The sequence below is a fragment of the Lontra canadensis genome, unplaced genomic scaffold (genome assembly GCF_010015895.1).
Source record: "Lontra canadensis isolate GAN:19392208 unplaced genomic scaffold, GSC_riverotter_1.0 scaffold2, whole genome shotgun sequence".
NCBI lineage: Eukaryota > Metazoa > Chordata > Mammalia > Carnivora > Mustelidae > Lontra > Lontra canadensis.
The window spans coordinates 55,302,080-55,327,476 of NW_022630996.1; the positions used below are offsets into that span (position 1 = coordinate 55,302,080).

The window sequence follows — 25,397 nt, forward strand, 5'->3', positions numbered from 1 at the left end:
TGATTGGATCCCTGACTTTCCCTCCAGCCTTTCAAATGACTTTATATGCACTAAATTTCTTTTCAGCATAATATACCTAGAGTGGTTTCTGTTTCCTTTACTGAAACCTTGTCTGATGCAGTGTTTAGTACAGAAAGACGTTCAGACAAGTAAAACCTCAAAATGGGAATTTAAAATTTATTATTTAACTTGGTGTAGGTCAAAACACAGTGGTAATTTTATTACCAGTGGAAAATAAGATTTGGGCAATCCAAGGCATAGACGATGAAAGAGTTGTTTACATCATTACATATGATAACCTGGAATAAAGTACCTGTTTAAGGCCAGCTTTTTATAATAAGCATTTGTTATGACAGGATGCTAAGTTGAAAAAAGAAATATTGAAGTAGGTTGGTACTCACACAAGCCAGCAGCTAGCCATCATTTATGATACTTTAAGAATATCCCCTGCAGAGAGCCCATAGCTCATATTATCTTGCCATAATTAATATTTTCAGAGACATTTGAGAGAAAGCAATATTACTGAAGAAAATTGTGTGCTCAAATTTCTGAACTTCAAGAGAATTCTAAATTTTCCTTTAGAGAAAAGACAGAATATCTACAAAGAAATAGGAATTAGGTTCAAATCAGAATTCTTAACTACAACTTTGGATGTCAGGGAACTTAAAATCCTTTCAATGTTTTGTAATAAAGTGTTCACTGATGATCATCCTTTTCAAATTATGTAAAATATACTGACTACAGAATCTTCTTGAAGGATTTAGGCAGCAAAGATCTACTCTAGTATTACATGAATAAAAACTTTCTACCTATTTAACAAATGAATAATATTGAAAAGATTTTAAGTTAGTTTTTCACAGCTAGTATGTCTGTACAGTAAAAAAAAAATGCACAGAAGACTATCATGAAAATAAATTATCTTTGTACCTTAAGCAGTCAATCATCTCTCTAGATATATCTAAACAAGATTACTTTTTTTAAAAAGTGCTTGAGTTGTGTAGTTGTGTAGTTGTGTAGTTGTAGTTGTGTAGGCCCACTCCCTTAAGCATCTGTTGGTTTTGGCTCCGGTCATGATCTGCCATCAGAGACTGACCCCAGCAGGGAGTCTGTTTCCCCTTTCCCTTCGCCCTTCTCCCTGGTCTGCGCGCTCTCTCTCTCTCTCTCTCTCTCAAATAAATAAATAAACCTTTTAAAAAAATAAAAAATAAAAAAGGTGCTTAGCTCAATGCTGAGTTTTTATAACAGCTTTATTGAGATATAATTCATATACCATAAAACTTACCCCTTTGTGGTATAAAATTCAGCAGTTTTTAGCATATTCAAAAGTTGTATAACAATTACCACTATCTAATTCTAGAACATTTACTTACTCCAGAAAGAAACATCATACCCATTAGTAGTTACTTCACATTTCCCCTATTCCTAGTCCCTGGCAATCAATAATTTACTTTCTGTCTCTGTGGATTTGCCTAGTCTAGATATTTCATATAAATGGAATAAAAAATGTGCGGTTTCATGTGTCTATATTCTTTTTTTTTTTTAAGATTTTATTTATTTATTTGACAGAGACACAGCGAGAGAGGGAACACAAGCAGGGGAGTGGGAGAGGGAGAAGCTGGGCAGGAAGCCTGACACGGGGCTTGATTCCAAGGTCCTATGATCCTAGGATCTAGCATTATGACCTGAGCCAAGAGCAGATGCTTAACGACAGAGCTACCCAGGCACCCCATGTCTGGATGCTTTAATCAAGCACAGGGTTTTCATGAATCATTCACATAGTAACATAGTAACATAGTAACATAGCTCTTTTTAAAACTAACATGAAACTGTGAAATGTTATCAGTATTTGTTCTGTCTGAAGAAAAAATAAAAGCGAGAGGTAAGTACTTCAGTATTTGCTATAACAGGGGCACCTGGCTGGCTCAGTGGATTAAGCCTCTGCCTTTGGCTCAGGTCATGATCTCAGGGTCCTGGGATTGAACCCCGCATAGGGCTCTCTGCTCACCAGGGAGCCTGCTTCCCACTCTCTCTCTGCCTGCTGCTCTGCCTACTTGTGATCTCTTTCTATCAAGTAAATAAATAAAATCTTTTAAAAACTTTTGCTATAATAGCTGTTTATTAGACAAATCTCTTAGACAAGCTAAGGTTTTTAATTATTTTTCAGTGCATATGAATGGCAGTCTTAGGAGCCATGTTTCACAAGGGGCAAGTCCCAAGGAAGCAAAGCAGATGGGCAAAGACAGCATCAGTGAAGCAACATCATAAAATGAACAATATTGGATGTTAGAGAGACAAATAAGGTTAGTTAGAGACAGGTTTCATGTCATCAACACAAAAGCTGCAGAGAAGCTTTCAAACAAACAAAAATGCATAAATGATACCTTCTGTTCTTTTTTAATCCAACAGATCTTTAAGTGACAATCATAAGCAAACTCCTTAACATTGTTCTAAATCTATACAACTCAGCTTGAAGAAATTATTGGGAAACATAACAGAGAAAAGTGAAAAATAAATAAGTGTACAGATCAAAGGATTATCAAGAAGCAAACATCTTTCTAAACATCATGCCAAGGGGCACCTGGGTGGCTCAGCTGGTTAAGGATTTCCCTTCTGCTCAGGTCATGATCTCAGGGTGCTGGGATTGAGCCCCTTGTAAGGCTCTCTGCTCAGCAGGGAGGCTGCTTCTCCCTCTCATTCGCTCTCTGTTTTTCTCTCTCTCAAATAAACAAATAAATCTTAAAAAAAAAACAAAAAACCAACCCTACCATGCCAAGACCAAAGAAGCCTCTCCTGAGCCTCCTCAATTAATATTCCTTACTTCTTATAAAGTTAGTCATTATCCCTAGTCTAATACTATTTTTAAATTTTATATAAATGGACTCACACAATGCTGTTTTGTTTCTGGTTTCTTTGACTAATTTGTGTGAGAATCATTTATGTTATTGAGTGTACTTGTAATTCATTTGCAATGTGGAATCATATACTTGAATGTATTACATTTATTTACTCATTTGCCCATGATTAACATTTTTGCTCCTTCTAGCTCAAGGCTATTATAAATGATTCTATATGCATTCTGGTTTGTGTCTCTTGGTGCACATAAGCACACATTACTGTTGGGTTTACATCTCAGAGTGAAATTACTGGATCGTATAGTATTCAAATATTCAATTTTGGTGCAAAAAATCAAGCAGACTTTCAAACTGTACTACCAATTTACACTCTCATCAGTAATGTATTTAGATCTGTTTTTTTTTCTCTTCTATAGGATACTTAACGAGAGTCTTGAGTCTTTAATTTGATATCCTAGATCAGATTTGAAACAATCTTTGTTATTATATCTCCAAATTTTTTTTGTCTTAAAAATCTTAGTCTTCTTCAGGACTTCAGTTTCAAGTATTTTGGATGCTATCTATTGCTTGTGTTTCTTGCACTATCTCCATTTTGCTTAATAGTTACTTAAGTCTTTTCCTCTAGCATTTTACTATAAGTAGCAAGGAGAAACAAGGCTGTACATTTAACACTTTACTTGGAACTCTCCTCAGCTAAATATCCAAATTCATCAGTAACAAATTCTACTTTATACCCCAAAAAGGACACAATTTAGCCAAGTTGTCTGGTGCTTATAGCAAAGATCATCTTTCTTCCAATGGCCAATAATATTAGCCTCATTTCTTTCTGTCACCAGAAGCACCTTTAATATTTATAATTCTGCCACTATTCTGTTAATGACAATATGTGTATTCTCTAAGATGATAGAAGCTTTCTCTACTGTGTTCTTCATTTCCAACGGAACCATCATCAGAATTACCTTTGATGTCTCTATTTTTACCAATTGTCTCTTCAAGACAATCTAGGATTTTTCTATCATGCACTTCAAAATTCTTCCAACCTCCCCCATTACTCAATTCCAAAGGCACATCCTCTCTTTTAGGTATTTGTTATAGGAGCAACTGACTTCTGGTACCAAAATCTGCTTTAGTTTTAAAGTTTACCATAAAAATTATTACAATTGGGTGGCTTAAAACAGTAGGGATTTATTTTCTCATGGTTCTGGGGGTCAGAAATCTGAAATCAAGGTGTTGACAGGGCGACACTTCTCCAAAAACTCTAAGGGAGAATCTTTCCCTGTCTCTTCCATTTCCTAGTGGATCCTGGTGTTCCTGGGCTTGTGGTAGCATAACTTCAATCTCTGTCTTTGTCTTTACGTGGACTTCTCCATGTGTCTATGTCTTCTCTTCTTTTCTTATAAAAAAATTAGCCATTGGATTTAGTGCCTATTCTAATTAAGTATAAGCTTAACTAATACTAATCAAGCGTGACCCTAACTAATTACATCTGCAATGACCCTAATTCCAAATAACTTCACATTCTGAGGTTCCAGGTGTTCACAAATAATGTTAGTGGACATTATTCAACACCCCCACACTCTTCAATGTCTTTGAACAGAAAAAGTCTGCATTGCCTGAATAACATACGTAGTCTGCCAACCCTGGAAGTGAAAGTCTATGAACAGTTTCTAAATCAAGTAATTTTAACTTATATTTCACTAGGGCTCCACATTTTGAGGGATCTGGTATTTCTTTGATAAAGATAAAGATAAAGATTAGTATCTTCACAAGAAAAAGAGCCACTGCTCACTCTTTCTGCCAAGTGAGGATGGCCTCCATCTGCAAGCCAGGAAGAGGGTTCTCACTAGGGATAAAATCTGCTGGCACCTTAATTTTGGACTAGTAAATGCTTTCACATCTATAGCTGTTATTAAAGACCAACAAAAGTAATTTGCTTTTCACACTTTGACTATCTTACTTCATGAATACATCAACTCTGCAGCCCTATTACAGAGTCTTGATCATCTCTTTATTCCACAGAAATTCATGTTGGTCAGTTACAGTGATGGTATCATGGTAACTGGACCTAGTAAGAAAGAAGTAACAACTACTTAGAACATTGGTAAGATAATTATAGGCCAGATGGTGAGAAGTAAATCTGACCAAAAATCAGGTTTCTGCCACCTCCGTGAAATTTCTAGGGTTCCAGTGGTCTGGGACATGTCAACATAGCTCTTCCAAAGGACAGATTATTGCATTTGGCTCTTCTTATCACAAAGATGCTTTACTATTAGGTGGGCCTCTTTGAATTTTGGAGGCAACAATTACCTCATCTGTGTGTGCTACCCTGATCAATTTAGTGAGCAACCTGAAAAGCTGTTAGTTTTGGGCAGGGTCCTGCAACAGGTGTGGGCTCCCACACAAATTGTACTTCACCTGAGATGTATACCCTAGAAGATTTGTTGGTGTTGGAAGCAAATTACCATACTACCTCAGTTATCTGTCATTAACTGGGTGTTATCTGACCAACAAAGCTGTAAGATTGAATATGTACTGCAGCATTTCATTACCAAATGGAAACGATCACCAGATGGATTTGGGCAGGTCCTGAAAGCATAAGTTGCATGCCATGTTCTGTACTCCCCTCTCAACCTGCACCTATGGTATGGAGCATTGCCTATGACCAATTAACTAAGACAGACATATTTGAGCCTGTTTTACAGATGGTTCTGTATAAAATGCTATCAATATTCCAAAGTGGGCAGCTGTAGCACTATAATCCCAGGCTGGATTGACTCTGAAGTACAGTAGTGAGAGACAATATGGAAGTGGTTCTTCTAACTTTCCCTAATGATCCACTAGTAAAATTATGACTTACATCCCTGCAACTGTGGCTTTGCTGGTGTGGAAGTCATAATTTCAAGGAAAGAGAACTCTATTACTCTATTAGCTTGGGTAATTCTTTTGATTAGCAAGAGAAACTGGGATACTACAACTCAATGAAGGCAAGGAGGAATATGTCTGGAATCTGTGAGATTTTCTTAGGGCATCTCATAGTTTTCTTTTTCTTGTCAAATTCCTTCTTTAGTTTCTATATTCCTGAACTAGGCTTATAGCTAATTCTGTGACAAAGGGCTCTAGAAATAGGGTCTCTCTGTCCTTATGGGTTCCAGCTATCCTCACAGGTTCTAATGTATTTTTGCTTCTGACTTCCTGTTTCTCTTCCCTTACTAACTGCCTCCCCTGTTGACTTCAGACTGCAATAAGATACTGCTCCCACAATTGCATAATGTCAATTCCTTGTAATAAATTCCTTATTAAGTATGCATATTTCCTAGAAGTTGTTTCTTTGGTTAAACCCTGACTGGTATAAAATATTTATCTGCCTCCATTTCTGACTTGATCTATCTTTGCTGTTCTGATTCCTCCCTCCTGGCCTGGTCCCCATTTTATTCATATTCTCTAGGGTTTTAGCATTAATCCTCTTCTCTCATTACACTTTCCTTCACACATATTCCTCATGAACAAGCTCATCAGTTCCCAATAACTGTGACCTATATCCCCTTTCCTTTTAAATTGTACCTGTAGACCAAACTTCTCTGTTGAGCTGAAGAGTGATGTTTCTGCCAGCCTTCAGAACATCTCTAATTGGATATTTCAGAGGTATATCAGACTTAACATTTCCAAAGATGAATTTACATTCTTGATCTTGGCTAGGACACTATGTATCCAGTAGTCTAAGTCATATATTGTGTCTATTGTAGCACTTATCAGAAAGCTTTGTAATAATGATACTCCTAGCCCCATTAGACTTGAAGATGCTGAAGAAAGACAGCAATGTGTTCTTCTTATCCTAAGCACTCAGCATGAGGAGTAACATATAGCGGGCACTTACTATATGTTGAATGAATGAATGAGTGTATGGATTTATAGAGGAGGTAGAAATTTCAGAGAGATAATAAATAATAACAGAAGAATAGAACATAGCTATTCTAAAAAAAATTCTAATTTGATAGGTGTATGGTATGATTTTCCAAAAGTTGTAAATATGCAGTTTTCCTAAAATATGGTTTAACCAGAAGATTTCAGTGAAATGAGTTTCACTATTTCAAATTGTTAGTTTTGGGGTGCCTGGGTGGCTCAGTCAGTTAAATGTCAGACTCTTGATTTCAGCTCCAGTCATGATCCCAGGGCTGTGGGATCCAGCCAGGATCAGGCTCCACACTCAGCTGGGAGTCTGCTTGAGATTCTCTCCTTCTCCCTCTACCCCTCCACCTGCTTGTACTCTCTCTCTCTTTCAAATAAATAAATAAATAAATAAATAAATACACAAATTGTTAGAGTTTCTTTGTTTTTTACTATTCATTGAATTTTGTACATAAAGTTCTTCAGGTATTTGATTTAAATTAATGACAGTTATGTGAAGCTTTGAGATTTACAACAGGGGAAGTAAACTTTCACAGACTAAAATATGTTCTTATTTTTCTAATAGAAATTTTATAATTAAATAGTTTATGCTAAGTAACCATAATACTAGTGGAAGAACATATTTATTTTTAGATTAAGGATAGATAGCTACAGAATCTTCATTAACAAGTGGAGGTATAATTTGTATTTGCGTTATCAGAAAAACAACAACAGTTGTCAATTTATCTGCTAGCAAAATAATTAAATGCCTAAATGCAAACAGAGTAAAAAAATAAGATTCTGCCTTCAATTTGTGTTATTATCATATTCCACGGCTCACTTATCAAATTATTCCTCTCTAAAGAAACCATTTCTAAAAAATAAGAAAGAAACCATGTCTTTACTGTCACACATTAATAACAACATATAATCAATATACCTCCCAGAATTTTCTAGGCTTAAATTTTTAGAGAAACTCTGCAAGAAAAATCATTTTTGAGGGGTGCTATTAATATACTGCTTAGACTTTTCTTAGAGCTATTCATAGTACAACTTACATTTAATTTAGACAACTACTATTTATATATTTTTATATTTAAATATTATTCACAAAACTAAATCAAACAATGGAACAAGAAATCTAGAGGGCACAAGTCTCGGAGTGACATTATAAAAAACAGCTCCAATTCATTTATTATGAAGATTTTACTGTTGCAGAATTTTTTTCTCCACCTTTTGTCTGTCGTTCTTGGTTGCACCTCTTCAAAGAACTAAGTGGTAGGCCAGAGTAGTGGGCAGCAAAATAAGTTTTATTGAGCGACAACAAAGTGATAGTACAAAGCTCCCAAGGAGGGAGGGAACCCGAAGGGGTTGCCACTGGAGTTTCTTTTCTTTTTTTTTAAGATTTCATTTAGGGTGCCTGGGTGGCTCAGCCATTAAGTGTCTGCCATTGGCTCAGGTCATGATCCTAGGGTCTTGGAATGGAGCCCTGCATAAGGGTCGCTGCCCTGTGGGAAGCCTGCTTCTTCCTCTCCCACTCTCCCTTCTTGTGTTCCCTCTTTCACTGTGTCTCTCTCTGTCAAATAAATAAAAATTAAAAAAAATTATCATTTATTTATTTGAGAGAGAGCACACTAGCATGAGAGAGAGAGCGATCAAGCAGAGGGGAGGGGTAGAGGGAGAAGCAGACTCCTTACTCAGCCAGAAACCTGGCACAGGACTCAATCCCAGGACCCTGGGATCATCACCTGAGCCTAAGGCAAACGCTTAACCTAGTGAGCCCCTGAGATGCCTGCCACCAGAGTTTCTAAGTTTAGGGGTTTTTATGGGCTTTTTAGTGGGCCATTTAAATCTGATTAACCTCCCTTCACCTGTCATCCAATCAGATATTTGTCACCTATCTATCATATGGAAAAGGGTGGAGGACTCCTTCCAGGTTTTGATCAGAGAGCTATACCCTTATCTCTTTGTCCAGACTTTGAAATTGTTCAGTTGAGAGAGTTTACTGACACACTTTGATTTATTGAGATGTTTCAATAAAGATGTGATGGCTACAGTCCTGATTGTGTCATTATCTTGAGATTTTTAATTTATCTTTTAGATTAAACATCAATCTCAGTTTTATCTTATACAGCTGAAGATAAGTATCAGCCATATCTTCTAACTCTGCAAGTCTCTAAATATCTAGATGCTCCCTTCTCTGTCACTGAAGATTGCAAACCGATCTATTATTTTCTGAGTCCATCTCTCTATTGTATTACCTTGTCAACTGTTGCCAATAGTAGTGGACTCATGCAGCTAACATACCTGTTGCCCGCCATTTACTGAAACCTATGAATTTATGCAGGACATTATCAACCTTCCAATTAACTGAGAACAATTTCATCAAATGTTCCAGCACTGTATGACATAATTGCTATCCTTCCAGCTTCTGGTAACAGTTACCCTGTGACCTGTTGCTGGGACCTGAATCCAGTGACAAATATTTTAGTTTTATTACAGTAATATACCACACTTTCAGTGCCAAATTCTTTATTAGAGTAGGCTAAGTTAGGCTGCAGTAACAAACTTAAATCTGGTGACTTACAGCAATAAAGGCTTATTTCTCATTCTCATTAAATGTTCCTTGTAGGTCAACAATGTCTCTGCTCCAAGTAGTTTTCAATCTGACACCCAAACCTCTATCTAGAACACTGGTGACCTTGTGGCAAAAAGAAAGAACATGGCATATATTGGCTCTTAAAGCTTCCACTTGTGCATTTCACATCTCATTTGCTAATAAAGCAAGTCATGTTATTAAGCCTGACATGGAGGCAAGTGAGTGATATCCTCTTGGAGGGACAGGCAACAGGTACTTGTATACAATATAATCTACCACACATACCAAAGCTACTTCGAAAGCTAAAATATATTTTTACAATATGCATCCTCCACTATGGCTTCTTTTCCTTGAAGGTCTCTTCCATACTTCCAATTCCTGCTTAAAATATAAGTCATAGACTCTTTCCCCTAACTTTAATATGTATAATTCAAACTTTTATAATTTGACATTCTGGTTAATATTTAATGACATTTATATGCTGGAACCCTGCTTTGTTAACATTTCCAAAGGCATCACTTGATTACCTATATATTATTATTACTGCTAGAAATTAGGTCAATGACCAAAAAGTTAGCCTTTGGATTTTACTTTCTTATCAACAGTGGTATTCCTGTATATGTATTTACTTATTTTATTATTACCTGTCATCATTAAAATAAAATATTACAAGAAGAAATCTTCCTCCTTCTAATTTCTTTGCTAAAAGTCCACCTGCACTTACTACTATCACGTTTCTGTGTTTACTTTTAAGGAGTTTCCATTATTTTTATGATGATTTTTGAAAATATAGCCACATTCCTCACCATCGTCTATAAAGTCAATGTCAGATTCCTTTACAATCTCCCTGATCTCATTTTCTTCTCTTTTAATATGGCTCAGCCATACTGGTCTTGGGTTTTATTTTGTTTTTCAATCTCAAAACCATTTCTCTTGAGAACTGAACATTCTTCACCCATATTTTCACCAGGTTACCTCCTTATTCAAGTGTGGTAACCTTAATTTATTTAGATATTATGGCTAAATTTATTTATTTACCTCCTCAGAGGAAACTTCCTTGTTTACTCTCACTTAAGTAACCTTCTTTCCTTTACTCCCTCATGTCCTTCTCTCTTATTATCATATTTTATTGGTTTATCATAATCTAAAACTATCTTAATTATTTATAGTTTGTCTTCCCAACTTCCATGTAATCTCAATTAGAATATTCCCATTCACTGCTTTCTCTCAAATTAGAACAGGCCCTGGTGCTGAGCAGGTACTTAATGCAAGATTTACTGAATGAATTAAAAAGACACCATCTTCTGGGCCTCTGGGTGGCTCAGTGGGCTGAAGCCTCTGCCTTTGGCTCAGGTCATGATCCCGGAGTTCTGGGATCGAGTCCCACATTGGGCTCTCTGCTCAGTAGGGAGCCTGCTTCCTCCTCTCTCTGCCTCTCTGCCTACTTGTGATCTTTGTCTGTCAAATAAACAAATAAAATCTTAAAAAAAAAAGACACCATCTTCCTAAGCATCATGATATATCATCTTAATCACCATTTATTTATTTATTGCTGACCTTATCTCCTCTCCCAAAAATTGCATTAGAATTCCTCACCTCCATGTCCTTTGTCTCTCTTGTTACCTTCTACCTTCCCAGTTTAGAGCTCTCTTTGGCCCTACAGAGATCTACTTGTATCTTACATAAATACATATCCATTATTCTCTATAGTTTCTTATTTCAGTAATTGGGATCAACATCCAGCTAGTTGAAACTGAACCTCTGTAATTATCCTGGGCTTCTCCTTCTCCTCACTTCCTCACATTTGACCAATGTCTGGAACCCTTTCTATGTCATCACATTACCCACACTGGTCCAATCTACTATAATCTCTCCTAAGGACTACTACAGTGGCCCCTGATCAGTCCCCTCCCCTTTCATGCTTATCTCCTCAAATCCATTATTCATAGACAAAGCAATCCTTTACAACCACAGTAACTTTTATTTATTTATTTATTTTTGCATAACTTCCTAAGCTTTCAGCATAAAACGCTTGGTATTTAAGTGGTCACTGGCCCAACAGATCTGATCCCCACTCTGCTCTCCCTCTTCAAGTTCAAACCATACCAGACCTCCTTCAGCTCTTCAGAAGGTTATCTCATTTCAGCCTGTCACACTACCACTCTTGTACACCCGCCTCATTCGTTTTCACTTGGTTAATGTTTACGTCTCCTTTAGATCTAACGTTGCTTTCCGGAGGAGCCTTTTCCTAGTCTTCCCAACCACTGGTTTGATAATTCCATTAATGCTTTAAACTACGTAAGAGACTGGAGAGGGTTCAGACTGTCCTGAGACCCCTGAAGTCTGCCTGTCCCAAGTGACAACTTTCAGTTAAAAAAGATAAGAAGAAGAACAACAACAGATAAATGAAAATTGTGTTAGAGTACTGGAAGGTATGTGTAGGAACAGGAGCACTCAAAACACATTTTAAGAAAGCAATTTCGAATCCCGGGACAGAGTATAATGGTAAGGCACTGAACATTAAATCCAGAGCCAGGACCTGAGGGAATTTAAAGATTACATTGAGAGGGCTACTACCATCTTCAAGTCATTTACTAATTTTTAACTTCTGCCCTTAAGCGACAGTCTAAGACAGGAAGCAGCTGCAGTCTTCTTAAACCACAGTCGCTGACCTTAGCAGCGAGAGACTCGACCTACTCTCCCGGGCGCCGGATGCTGAGCAGCCGTAGGCGCCGCCTAGCTCCCTCAGCGCCCTTCAGGGCCGACAAGCGCGCGCCCAGCACGCGCGCCCTCTGTGCCTCAGCGCGCGCGGACGGGCTCGCAGGCACCTTCCAAGAAGACCTCACCCACCCCATTTCTCAGTGTGTGTCTTCCCGAGAAAGTGCCTGTCTAGTCAATCAAAGAATTCCAGTTTCAATGCAAAAATTTACCAGTCAGAAGCATATGTATGACAGGGATGAGAATGTTTCGTTTGGGACTGGAGCGCTAAGGGCCTGGCCAGGTTAGAGGGGACACATAAGGCACAGGATCAAGGCAGGCAGTATTACGGACAGCTGCATCCGGGCCCTCCTGCCGCAGACTGCCCTCCGAGCCAGGGGTCCTTCAGGTAGGAGGTGCTGGGTGACTTTGGACGTCCGTTCATCCTCGGTGTAAGTTTTACTTAGTCTCGGGCCTGCCGCGTTTGGTTTTTCCCTTTCCTGATCAGGAGGCCTCTGCCGCAACCATGTTACGCCAGATCATCGGTCAGGCCAAGAAGCATCCGAGCGTAAGTTCGTGACCCTTTTAGCAGTGCCTTCCTTGTCCATCCTATATCCGGCTGCGGCTTCCTCAGCTGGGAGGTTTCCTCCTTCATAGTTGTTAACTGTTGCTCGGGGTGGACCCTGCCTCACTTAAGCTGTCCTCCTAGTTGCCTCAGACCCTTGAGCTTTGACCACGCCTTGCACTGAGGGTTTAGGCTGGCAGGCGGAAGGTGAGAGATACCTTCGGGGAAAATAAACTGGTGAAGGTTGGAGCAGTCTGGTGGTTGCAACCTCTTGTATGTTGGTCGGACCTAGGGATAGTTGTGCGCCGTGTGGGTTGGAGACCAGCAGGTCAGGTTTTGTATTCATTATGTCATCTCAAAGATCTAGGGCTCACTGCATTGCACCACCAGGCCTTGTGGCAATTACAAAGGTCTATAATCTTGGAATCCTCAGTTTGTGTTTGTCTTGAGATTTTGGGAGACTTCGGTAGCGTAAAGGTGACTCGCAGTTAAGTTCTTGTGCATGCCGGTTTTCTCCCCAGCACATCAACGTGTTGTCCTAAAACTCCATTACGCAGTCTTTAACTTAAACCCATTGCGTAACTACGCTTTAATCATTTATGGTAGCAAGGTGTTTTCAGAGATTTATGCATGTAACGAATGTTTGTAATGGGCGTGCTTTTGTTTGCTCATTCAGACTCTTAATTTCACCGAATTTATGTTTTTCATGACACTTCTAAGACAGGGCAAGAAGTTGTTTTACAAGCCTCGAGAAAAAGGAAGCTGGGAAATTTAATGAGAATAAATGTATAAATATTAGAGAGGTGAAGAAGACTTGATATATTTTCCTGGAAATTTTAAAATTTGAATAGAAGTTTTTCTGCATTAAACCGAATTCATCTTCACATCTTTCGGAAATTCCATTTCTTTTGAACACAGTTATAAGAAATCTTACCTCAATGTAAGGTCTTGATTTATTCAGATTTTAAAACAAGACCAAAAAATAGCAGTTTGAGACTTCAGAATTAGCGTGTAGGAACTACTGTAGCCTTTCTTTTTTTCAGTACCTAGGTATTTGAAGGTGGCTGCTAATTCTTGTCTATTTTCTGTTTGATTCCAGTTGATCCCCCTCTTCATATTTATTGGGGCAGGAGGTACAGGAGCAGCACTATATGTCTTGCGCCTGGCATTGTTCAATCCAGATGTCAGGTAAGTACTTAAGAGTCTTTATAACTTTGATGGTCTAAAGCTGGTTTAGGAGCCACAGTCTTAAGGGAGGCAGCATCAAGTAGTAGAAAGAGCCTAAGTTTTGTAGTCATATATAGGAAGTTCAGATCCTAATTCTGCTGTTGTCATTTACTTTTCTTGGTTCATAAAATTGTCTAAATTTCTGAGTCTTGTTTTTCTCTTGGGTAGAGTAGAACTGCTAATATCTATTTAGAATCTTGTGAGAATTGAGATAACTTTTTATAAAATACTTAATCAGAGTTGCTGATACATGTAAATGGCTTATGCTTTCTTTTCTTCAATAAGGAATGCTTTTTTTTTTTTTTTAAGGTTTTATTTACTTATTTGTCCGAGAGACAAGGGCGTGTATGCGTGCACAAGCATGGGGAGTGGCAGGCAGAGGGAGAAGCAGGCTCCCTGCTGAGCAAGGCGCCCTATGTGGGGACTCAGTCCCAGAACACTGGGCTCCTGACCTGAGCTGAAGGCACTTAACCGACTGAGCCACCCCGGTGTCCAGGAATGCTTCTTTTTGAAGTTAGAAAACAACAGGCAACAAAAAAGATTTATTGTTATTCTGTATACTTTTCTGTATATCACTTTTTAAGCAAAAGCCAAGTTAAAAGTTCCATGTGACAGGGATAGGGACAAATACACTATCCCAGAGGCCCTGTGTTCGTTCGTTCGTTCGTTCTTTCATTTAAATTCAGTTAGTCAATACACACTACATCATTAGTTTTTGGTGTAGTGTTCAGTGACTCGTTTGTTGCTTATAACACCCAGTGCTCATAACATCCTGTGCCCTCCTTAATGTACATCACCCCGTTACCCCATCCCCTCACCCACCTCCCTTCCCACAACTCTCAGTTTGTTTCTTGGAGTCTAGTCTCTCTGTAGTTTGTCTCCCTCTCTGATTTCTTCCCATTCAGTTTTCCCTACCTTCCCCTATGGTCCTCTGCTATTTCATACATTCCACATATGAATGAAACTCTATGATGATTGTCTTTCTCTGATTGACTCATTTCACTTAGCGTAATTCCTTCCAGTTCCATCCATGTTGATGTAAATGGTAGATATTCATCCTTTGCAATGGATGAGTAATATTCCATTGTATTTATGAACCACATCTTTATCAATTCATCTGTTGGAGGACATCTCAGCTCCTTTCACAGTTTGGCTGTTGTGGACATTGCTGCATGAACATTGGAGTGCAAGTGCCCTTTCCTTTCACTACATCTGTATCTTTGGGTAAATAACCCAGTAGTGCTCTACCCTTTTTTATAATTAATTACATGGAATTACTAATTACAGAGCCCTGTCTCTGCTTCAGCTCTAATGAAAACACCACCATACTTAATCTCATAGAAAATGAGATCTATTCAAATACTATCTTCTTAGAAAGTACAAAACTATTTTAAATAGTTTTATTACTTTAACAGTTACAATGTTTGTTCCTTTTAGTTGGGATAGGAAGAATAACCCAGAACCCTGGAACAAACTGGGTCCCAATGATCAATACAAGGTAAGCTACAAAATTGTTTCAGAATTGCTAGAAAGCGTTGTTTTTGTTTGTTTGTTTGTTTTTTGTTTTTAAAGAACACATATTTTAATACTCATGTAGTAGGGTTTCTTTTCAAATTAGATATGCATGTAAAATTCCATTATAATGAACTTTGGAGGAATAGCTATATTGTTCTGTGAAATTAAAATGGCATATTTCTCTAGCAAATATTTTTTTCTAAGAATTTTATACATAGACTTTAGATCTGGATGTGAAGGTAAGATAATGTTTTCATGATTTGACTAAGTAAAAAAAAAAGGAGAGGTGGTATAACTATCATACACCATTTTCTTAGATCTTAAATAGTCTGGTGCAGTGGTTTTCAAACTTCAGTGTACATAGGCCTCACCTAGATAGGTGGTTAAAACACATTGTTTAGGTCCATTCCCAGAGATTCTAATTTAGTTGGTCTGTTGTGGAGACTAAGAATTTGCATTTCTAACAAGGTTTTGGGTGATGCGGATGCTACTGGTCTGTGAACCACACTTCGAATAGTACTATATCAGTGGATTGGTTGGCTCTTCTTTCTTGGTGTGGTTGAAATATTTCAGGTGAGGGTAATTAGGAAGAAATGAAATTCACTTGACACTTAAATTTTACATTGAACCTTCTAATTAAATTTTTTAACATTTACCTGTAAAGTGGTATGTGGAACTGCTCTTTAACAGAATGAGTTTATGGACTGAGATCACTTACTTATTTTATTGAGGTACAGTTGGCATATAAAATTAGGTCAAGTATGAAGTATACAAAGTGTTGGTTTGATAAATTTATGTATTGCAGTATAATTACTATAGTAGCATTACCTAACACTTTTATGTGTCATGTATTTAGTATTCTTTTGTGTGTGTTGAGAACAGGTTAAGACCTAGAATCCTAGCAGCTTTGAAGTTTATAACACAGTATTGTTGACGATAATTCCTGTGTTGTGTATTAGATCTCCAGGAATTATTTATTTACTAGTTGCAAGTTTGTACTCTTAGACATCTTCCTAATTCCCCCACCCCTAGCCCCTGGTAACCACCATTCTGCTACTTTTACAAATTCAGCTTTTTTCTATTTCACATATAAGGGATATCATGTAGTATTTGTCTTCTCCATGTGATATAGCTTACTTAGCATAATGTTTTTTTTAAGATTTTTATTTATTTGTCAGAGAGAGCACAAGTAGACAGCTTTAAAGCCCATCCATGTTATAAACTTGAGACCAGTTGTTAATTCTCTAAACATAACCCTCCTTATGTGTAAAAATTTTGCATACAAAGAAACTCTAGAAATGTTAAAACCAGAGCAGCTTTATTAGGGTATAATTTACATTATGTACAATTTACCTATTTAAAGTGGAAAACTCACCATGTTCACTTTCCAGTATACAAAGCTACTTCATCAAAAGAGAAATAGCTTAAGCATTCTCAAGAAGGTGTGCTCTAACCAATGTGTGTCCAGAACCCTTTAGCACATCTGCATCTGATGGAGGTGGCTTCTGTTATTAGTAAGAGTAACTTTTTAGAAAATCATTGCCTTTTGCTGATTCCAAGCTTTCCACTCAATTGTCTGATCATAATGGGGCTCTCAGATCTCTAAATGGATCTCCCTGCAAGAAACCAATAGGAATGTGCTGGCAAATATGAAATGAACTACTTAACCTGTGTATTACATTTTAACTTGAAAAAATGGTAAATGGGCATCCTGATTTAGTTTTCCTCTTTTTTATAAGATTGTTTAAATTAAGTACGTTCTAGAGAAAATGATTTCACACCCAGTAAACTTTAAAAAAGTTTAGGGAAAAAGAAAAGGGAAAAACAAACAAACAAACCAGCCTTTGATCCTTCCACCAAATTGTGTATTGGAGTCTCTGGATAGGTGTAGTTCAAAAAGCTCCCTAGGTGATTCTGATAATGAAGGCAATTACGAATGCCCTGGCACTATGATAACACATGCCAGTATAAGGACATGTGATTTGGAAATGGAATGTTCCTGCAACAAAAATCTAATTTGTGTGGCATGAATGGGATGAGTAGCTATGACATGGATTTAGAGATTGGAAAGATGAATCATCTTATATATGATATAAAATATTTGATTAAGTATCACCTGCTGTAACTTGGAAGGTGGACCATGTGCCTGAAGAGCTTTTTATAGGAAAAGATTTTGGAAAACATTATGTTAGTGGACTATTATAGGCTGTAATTTGCCAAGAGATGAATTTGCAGAAGAATTGGGTGATTTGTAAGCCAAAATAAAAGGGAACCATATCCAGAAACTTGGTGAGCCTTGAGAATGAAGCCTGCTACTACTTCTAAACATAGACAGGGACGTGGACTAGATTATTTTTATCGTTCACTACCCTCACCTAAGATAATTGGCATATAGGTTTTTGGCCACATCACTTATTCTGGAAAATCCTAAGTGAGGGGAAGTGATAGCTGCCACTTCTGAACCAGTGTGTGCTTCCCCCATTGTTCTATTTCATCTGTCCTGAGACCAAAATGGTCAGTTCAGGGTTACTCATTCAACCCAGAATTTCAATGAAGAGGACATGGAGCAGTCAGCTTACAAATGGCATGTAATATGAGTGTAAAACAAACCTTTGTTGTTGTAAACCACTAAGATTTTGGGATTATTTGTTGTCACTTTGCAAGTCTAGCCAAAGTTAAGACCAATGAGAGGACTAAAATTAAGCATTATAGGCCCAGTAATACTCAACTGAATAAAATGTCTCAAAGCCATGATAAAAATACATGTGGCTTCACAACTCTTGTTCCAGAGACCTTCCAGGTAGCCACCGTTAAATTGAGAAAAAGAATGGGAACATGGAAGCTGAAAAATAAAACAGATTGAAAATTACTTGATTACTTCAACAGAGAATTTTGATGCTGGCACATGGAACCGAATAGAAGCAAATACATCAGAAGCCTGCTTAGTTTTGAGAAAATTGGCAAAGATACTATGATCTTTTCACTCTGCATGAGTGTAAGGTCTTGATCCTGCTTCTTGTTCAGTATTTGGGGAATCTTACAACTTGATCTTCAGTTGCCTCTTTTATAAAGTAAGAATGAGTAAGATAAACTTAAAGCATTGTGCCCACAATGTCTGGCATCCATTGGGAGACTCCAGTCAGTGTTTATTTTCTTAATATGTATCCTGTAGTTCTTTTATAAATGCTCCTAATTTTGTTAACATGTTAAGGCAACACAATTAGTTTCTTTTGAAAAATCTCCTTGTCTAGAACAATGTCAGAACAAAGATGCTTCTCTGTGCAATTTTGTGTATATCTCAAGGAAAAGCTTTACAACCTGGGAATTTTTCTTTCTTTAAAACTTAATTAAAATAAGAATTTTTCAGTTAGAGATAAAGAAGTTAGTGTATGTTTGGAAAAATAGAGAAAAGGATTTGAAGAAATAATAGATACAGATTTATGAGCCTCTTAAAAACCCTAAAGAAAATGATGATTCTGCAGTTTTAGTTCTTTTGGAGTTAAAATAATATAGTCTTAAGTAACTATATCACAACCTCTTCAGTGTTCTTTGGCATAAGAATGTATAAACCCAAGATTATAGCCTTGGCCTTAATATATAAATCCTAATTTATATATATTTTTTTCTAAAACAGCCCTAGATTTCTAAAATTAATTTTAGTTGGAAATTTTTAGAAATTATAGGTTTCTAAACACACCTTATGATTTAAATACAAAATTATTTAGAAGCAAAATTACGGTATTATTTAAAAACTTCTGTACCGGAGGTGGTGAGATGTCAGTTTGATATTGATGCAGTCTGGTTTAGGAAATTGAGGGAACATACTAACACTGTTCTTCTGAGGTAGATTGAATATTTTTCCCTACCAAAATCATTATTAAAGGACTGGAATTTTAATGTCTTTGGATGATTTTTATATTGTTAAATATAAGTGATAAAAATCTTTATGTCTAATTGTTACTATAGAAAGCTGAATAAAAATAATTTTAAAACTTCTGTATCATCTCTGTGTATTTGATAGATTATCTAAAATATCTTTTTTCTTTTCCAAGTTCTACTCAGTGAATGTAGATTACAGCAAACTGAAGAAAGAAGGTCCAGACTTCTAAATGAAATGTTTCACTATAAAGCTGCTTAAAATGAAGGTCTTCCAGAAGCCATCCACACAATTTACCACTTACCCAGGAAATATTTCCCCTCTAAATGCACGAAATCATGTTGGTGTATTGTGTTGGGGTTTACACTGAATAATAAATACCTGAAACTTGATGTGTGTCACTATTTAATGCTGAAAAATCTGCTCTGAACTTCCTAAGTAGGGTATAGGAATAAACTTAGAATTCAAGGAATTTCTTGAATTTCCATCTGTTTGTATAATTTGAAAGTAAGACTTTAAGCTGCTCAAAACATTTCATTTTTTACATAGGACATTGGTAAATCACTAGAGTGTATTTAACAACTGAAGCTGAAGCTGTAAATTATGCAAAGATTGGGAAGAGTATTCAGATGTTTTTGGCATTGGCAAAGTGGAAACTTTTGGGTTTCTGCTACTGACTGATGTCCAAGTGTTCTGTTATTAATGATTTTTACTATGGCATACTCTGCTGAAGATTTTCAAGGTTATCAGGGACTGTAGTTGGATCTCAGTCCAATTGAGATCATTGAGCTAGTAACCATTATGCTTTTACTGCACTGATTTAATTGCTTAACAGACTGTTTTGTCAGTTCCTTATCTTAATGAGGTCACCAAGCAAAGCTGCATTTAAATAATGATGTCTTGGGTTAGCATTATACATATATATACACATACTACATATGGATATATCTATGGTCACTCAGTGTCTCCATGTGGATGTCCAGTGGGCATCTTAAATTTAAAATGTCCAGTTCTGAATTTGTGAACCTCTCAGACTCCACCTCTACAATCTTCAGTCCCACTATCTTCAGTCATACCAGTTCATAGGAACACTATCCTTAACAGTTAAGGTCAAAATCCTTGGAGTCTTCATTTACTTTTTCTTCTAATACCCCAATATATCCGTAAGTCATGTTAGCTCTGCCTTCAAAATACACCAGAATCTCAATGTTTTCAACATACAATTTCCTCCCCTATCACCGTGGTCCTAAGTCATTGTCAGCTAATCTCAATTATTAAAATAACCTCTTATTTGTCTGTGATTCTCAACACAGCAACCTAAGTGATCTTTAACATACATCAGAATATGACATTCTTTTGCTAAAAGCCTACCACCTTCCCATTTTATTCAAAAGCTAGATATTTCAACTTTCTGACTCCACTTTCTATTTTCTACTTTGCTCACACCTCCAAGTGGGCTTCCTCGGTTTCCCACCTCAATGCATATTCCTACTTCAGGGATTTGATCTCTGGTTTAGAATTCTCTTCCCCAAATACTGGCATGGCTTTGTTTCTCACTTTTCTAGTCTTTGTCCGGTGTTACATTTTCAATGAGGCCTTCCCTATCCAAAATTTTGCAGCCTGTTTCACCATCATCACTTTCCACATCCTTACTACTGTCCTGGTATGTAATGACCTTACTTAGTTTGTTTGAAATACCTCCCCTCACTAAAATTGAAGCTCCATGAGGACAAATATATTTGTTCGTTTGTTGTATCCATAACATGTGCAGTAGTACCCAACACATAGTTGGTGTTCAATAAATACTTGTTAAATAGATATTTAAATAAAGGGCCAGTTCATAAAGCATCTAGAACAGAGTAGTGGTTAATGGGTACAGGTGACTCTTAATGGAGGCGGGCAGACAGAATTGCAGATGGTGAAACACCTTTTACAAAAGCACTCTGAGCTATACTCCCTCGTCACTGCACCCAGTTGATTTTCTTTCCTCAGTTGATAATTTTAATAGGTTTTTAAAAATTTCAACTAGAACATTATGTTTGTACTAAAGTAATATCTGTTGTTCTCAAGTTTGAAGGTTATTTTCTTTCACAAACTAGAATCAAGATGAATATAAATGGAGTATAGGCACAAAACCAGATCCTCTTTTTATTAAAAAAAATCCTTGAGTTCCCTGTACCATAGTCCTTGCCAAAACTCCCATTTTCTTGTTTCCCTTTTGTTTCTAGTTGTAAAAGCAGTGCATGCTCAGCGCAGTTAAAATAATTCACAGAAAATACATATCTAAGACTTGTTTTTTGTGGTGTAGAGGATATGTCAGGTGTTATTTTGTAACTACTTTTTTAAAAATGCTCAAATACAGCATTCAGAAATGTCATTTTAACAACAGTTAAGCAAACAGACCATGTATTTTAATGAATATTTAAACGCAATAATGGAATAATATATATTATACATATTAATTATATGTACATTTACTACACTTTAACATTTCCCATTGTACTAGTTTGTCCCTTTCCTCTGAGGTGGTTGGTAGAATTCATTTTTGGAGGAAATCTCCACTTGGTTGTGTAGAAGGCAATGGAACTGAGAAAGGTTTATAAGAGGGCATCTTGTAACAGGATGCATTTAATATAGATAACATTCAGGTAGGCACTACACTAAGCTTACATTTGTTCATTTATTACTAATTACAACATTGTATGGCAGACTTTTTACTCCTCCCCCACCCTTTTTTTTGACAAGGAAATCAAGGCATAAAAATATGCCTAAGGTCAAATATGATTAGGAAGTGGTGGAGCCAGAATTTGAATCCAAGGAATTTAACTTAAGAGTTCATTCTCTGAACCCTCTAGAGTTGTTTCATAGGGTTGTCTGTAAAATTAAATAAGATAATATATGTAAGAAGTTTAGTATATTTCCTGGCAGGATAAGCGTTATTTAAGTTATAAGCTATTGTAATTATAAACCCCGAAGTTTATTTCTTCCTCTCCTTCCACGAGAAACTTTAATGAGAAACTTCTAAAAGCCATATTATATAAAACTTAAAATCACTATTTAGTAAAAGCTTATCCAACTACCAACAATCTGATGAAGAGATCCTCTATTATAAATATAATTGATTTCAACATGTGGGCAAAGTGGACCACCTTTTATACCACAGTTGATAGACTTAAGAATTGTCTGATTTATGTTTCTCAACTAGGTTTGCTAAAGCATTGCCTACCCACATAGCATACCATAATAATGTTCTATCTTCTCTAGTTTGCATTATGACTCAGTGAATTAAAATCTTGATATGCAGGTCATTTCTTCTAGGTTGAAAATGATACTGAATTAATCCATGCCTAATACTGAAAGAATTCTTTGATGTTATATGAATGACAAATAGCATCTGAAAAAATCCTTAGGTCTCTTCCCTGTTACTGTTGTTGTTGTTTTTAATCTTAAAAGGCAACAGCTTATGTACTTTATAATAACATTTTCCTGTGTGTTCCTTACCAGCTAATGCTACACAAGATTTTTAGACTCCATATTAATTCATCCTACATGAAGATACTTTGCAAACTTCACTCGTTATCTAGTGTACTTTAACATCTTAAGATACAAAGCGACTTGTTAGAATTCTATAAATTGCTTAAATCCTATAATTCTTATAAGGGTTTTGTCTGATATTCCCTCATGATTACTTGTAGCAGTGGTGTGGTGGTAAATGAATGTTTAACAACCAGCTTTCTTGGAGGAAGAATCTTGATTTGTAGCATTTGCCAATTTCTGTTATTAGCAGATTAATGCCCCTCCCCTTCTCAACACCCGCAAAGTAGTTCACTTCCTAACACCTGGAACCTGAGAATGTGTTAAGTTAATGGCAAAGGAGAAGTAAGGTTGCTGATGAAATTAATGTTCCTAATCAACTGACCTTAAAATAGGGACATTATCGGGGACGCCTGGGTGGCTCAGTGGGTTAAAGCCTCTGCCTTCGGCTCAGGTCATGATCCCAGGGACTTGGGATCGAGCCCCGCATTGGGCTCTCTGCTCAGCAGGGAGCCTGCTTCCTCCTCTCTCTCTCTGCCTGCCTCTCTGCCTACTTGTGATCTGTCAAATAAATAAATAAAATCTTTAAAAAAAAATAGGGACATTATCTTGGATTTTACAAGGTTCTGTGTAATCAGAAGAGTCCTTCAAAGTGGAAGAGAGGTGGAAGAAAAGTCACAAGGTGTGACTGCAAAATTATGATCAAAGAAATGAAATATTGCTGGCTTTAAAGATGGAGAAAGGGGCCATGAGCCAAGAAATGTGGGAGGCCTCTAGAATCAGGAAAATCTTTGGATTTTATTCTCTAGAATTCCAGAAAGAAATTCAGCCCAATCAGACCTGTAATCGAATTCTTTTTTTAAAAGATTTATTTATTTTAATATATAAATATTATTTATTAAATAAATAATAAGCAAGTGGGGGGAAGGGGAGAAAAAGAGAATCCCCAGCAGACTCCCTGCTTAGTGCAGGGCCCAAAGCAGGGCTCAGTCCCAGGACATGAGATCATGACCTGAGCCAAAACCAAGAGTCATACTTAAATGACTGAGCCACCCATGCACCCCGCTGACCTGTGACAGACTTCTAACCTACATAAATAAAATATTAAACTTACGTTGTTTTAAATCACTGAATTCTTGGTAATTTTGTAACAGCAATAGAAAACTAATACACCTGCCATGGCAGGGTTCAAAGGCACTGTGGTGGTGTGATTGATCACAGGTTGGGGAAAGTTGAGAACATTCATCTCTTAGGAACTGATGTGAACTGGTTCCAGCACACCACTGAGTGGACTCAAATAAAAGTTTTGTTCATTTTCTCCTTTTATTTTGTAATAGAGTAAAAAACTAGATAAAAAGTAATAGAAAATCTTATACTATCGTTAAACTATTTCCTAGTACTTACTTTTTTCCTTGCTTTTTAGGACCTAAGGCAGCTGAAAGGTAGGAAGTGAGCAATTAGAGAGAGGAAAGAATATGAGACAGGGTCACCACATTGAACAACTCCTGAAAGGGCTTTTTCATATGGACTATGGTGCAAATGACATCGCATGGAGTTGAGCAAAATTAAGACTCCAAAATGGCTTTAGATTTTTATACAAATACAAAAACTGCTTTTCTTTGATCACGTGTTTCTTTTAAATTTAAGTTCTTTTAAATTAGTGAATAGAAACAAGTTTTTTTTTTAAATTAAAAATTCAGACTCATTCAAATAAAATATCTTATTTTGTTTTTTTAAGATTTTATTTATTTATTTATTTGAGAAAGAGAGAAAGCAGGAGAAGTGGAGGGTCAGGAGGAGAAGCAGACTCCCTGCTGAGCAGGTAGCCCGATGTGGGACTGGATCCTGGGATTTCAGGATCATGACCCAAGCTGAAGGCAGTTGCTTAACCAACCGAGCCATCCAGGGGCCCCTCAAATAAATAAAATCTTTTAAAAAAATTCAGAATCATGTAGGAAAAAGAGCATGAGGTTTGGAATATATGTAACTTGATTTTAGTTTTGTCTACCTCAAAGAACCAAAAAGAAATACAAGAGATCAAAACATTGTGACAGAAATGAAGAATGCCTTCGATGGGCTCTATATAGACTGGATGTAGCTGAGAAAAAGTCTCTGGGCAAGAGAATATATCAGAATCCTTGAAAGCTGAAAAACAAAATGAGCAGAGGCTGGGGGGAAAAAAAAAGGAACAGACTACCCAAGGACTGTGGGAGAACTATAAAAGGTGTAACATACATGTAATAGAAATGTAAGAAGGAGAAGAAAGAAAGGGACAGAAGGAATATTTGAAATCATAATGACTGAGAATTTGCTAAAATTAATATCAAAGCAGATCACAGATCTGATCCAGGAAGCTCAAGAACACCTGGCAGATAAATTCTAAACAAAACAAAATGAAAAACTACACAGGCATATTATTTTCAAATTATAGGAAATCAACTTTAAATTTAAAAAATCCTGAAAGAAGCCAGAGAAACAAACAAATATGTTAAGAAAAGAGAGAAAAAAAAACCAAAAAGCAGAAAAAGAGTAGAAGACAAATATAGGAACAAAGAACAAGGGCAACAAATAGAAAACAATGACAAATATATAATATTTATTCCATCTATATCAATAATCATCTTAAATGATAATAACCTAAATATA

The 25,397-nt window shown here is 36.7% G+C and overlaps 1 protein-coding gene across 1 annotated transcript; it reads left to right on the plus strand.

The window, feature by feature from the left end:
- Nucleotides 1–12,411: 12,411 nt before the first annotated feature.
- On the plus strand, nt 12,412–19,609 carry NDUFA4 (NDUFA4 mitochondrial complex associated). The gene is made up of 4 exons (XM_032874174.1): nt 12,412–12,601; nt 13,698–13,786; nt 15,263–15,323; nt 19,393–19,609. The coding sequence occupies exons 1-4, from the start codon at nt 12,560–12,562 to the stop codon at nt 19,447–19,449; spliced, it is 249 nt and encodes an 82-aa protein (XP_032730065.1). The 5' UTR covers nt 12,412–12,559; the 3' UTR covers nt 19,450–19,609.
- Nucleotides 19,610–25,397: the final 5,788 nt, after the last annotated feature.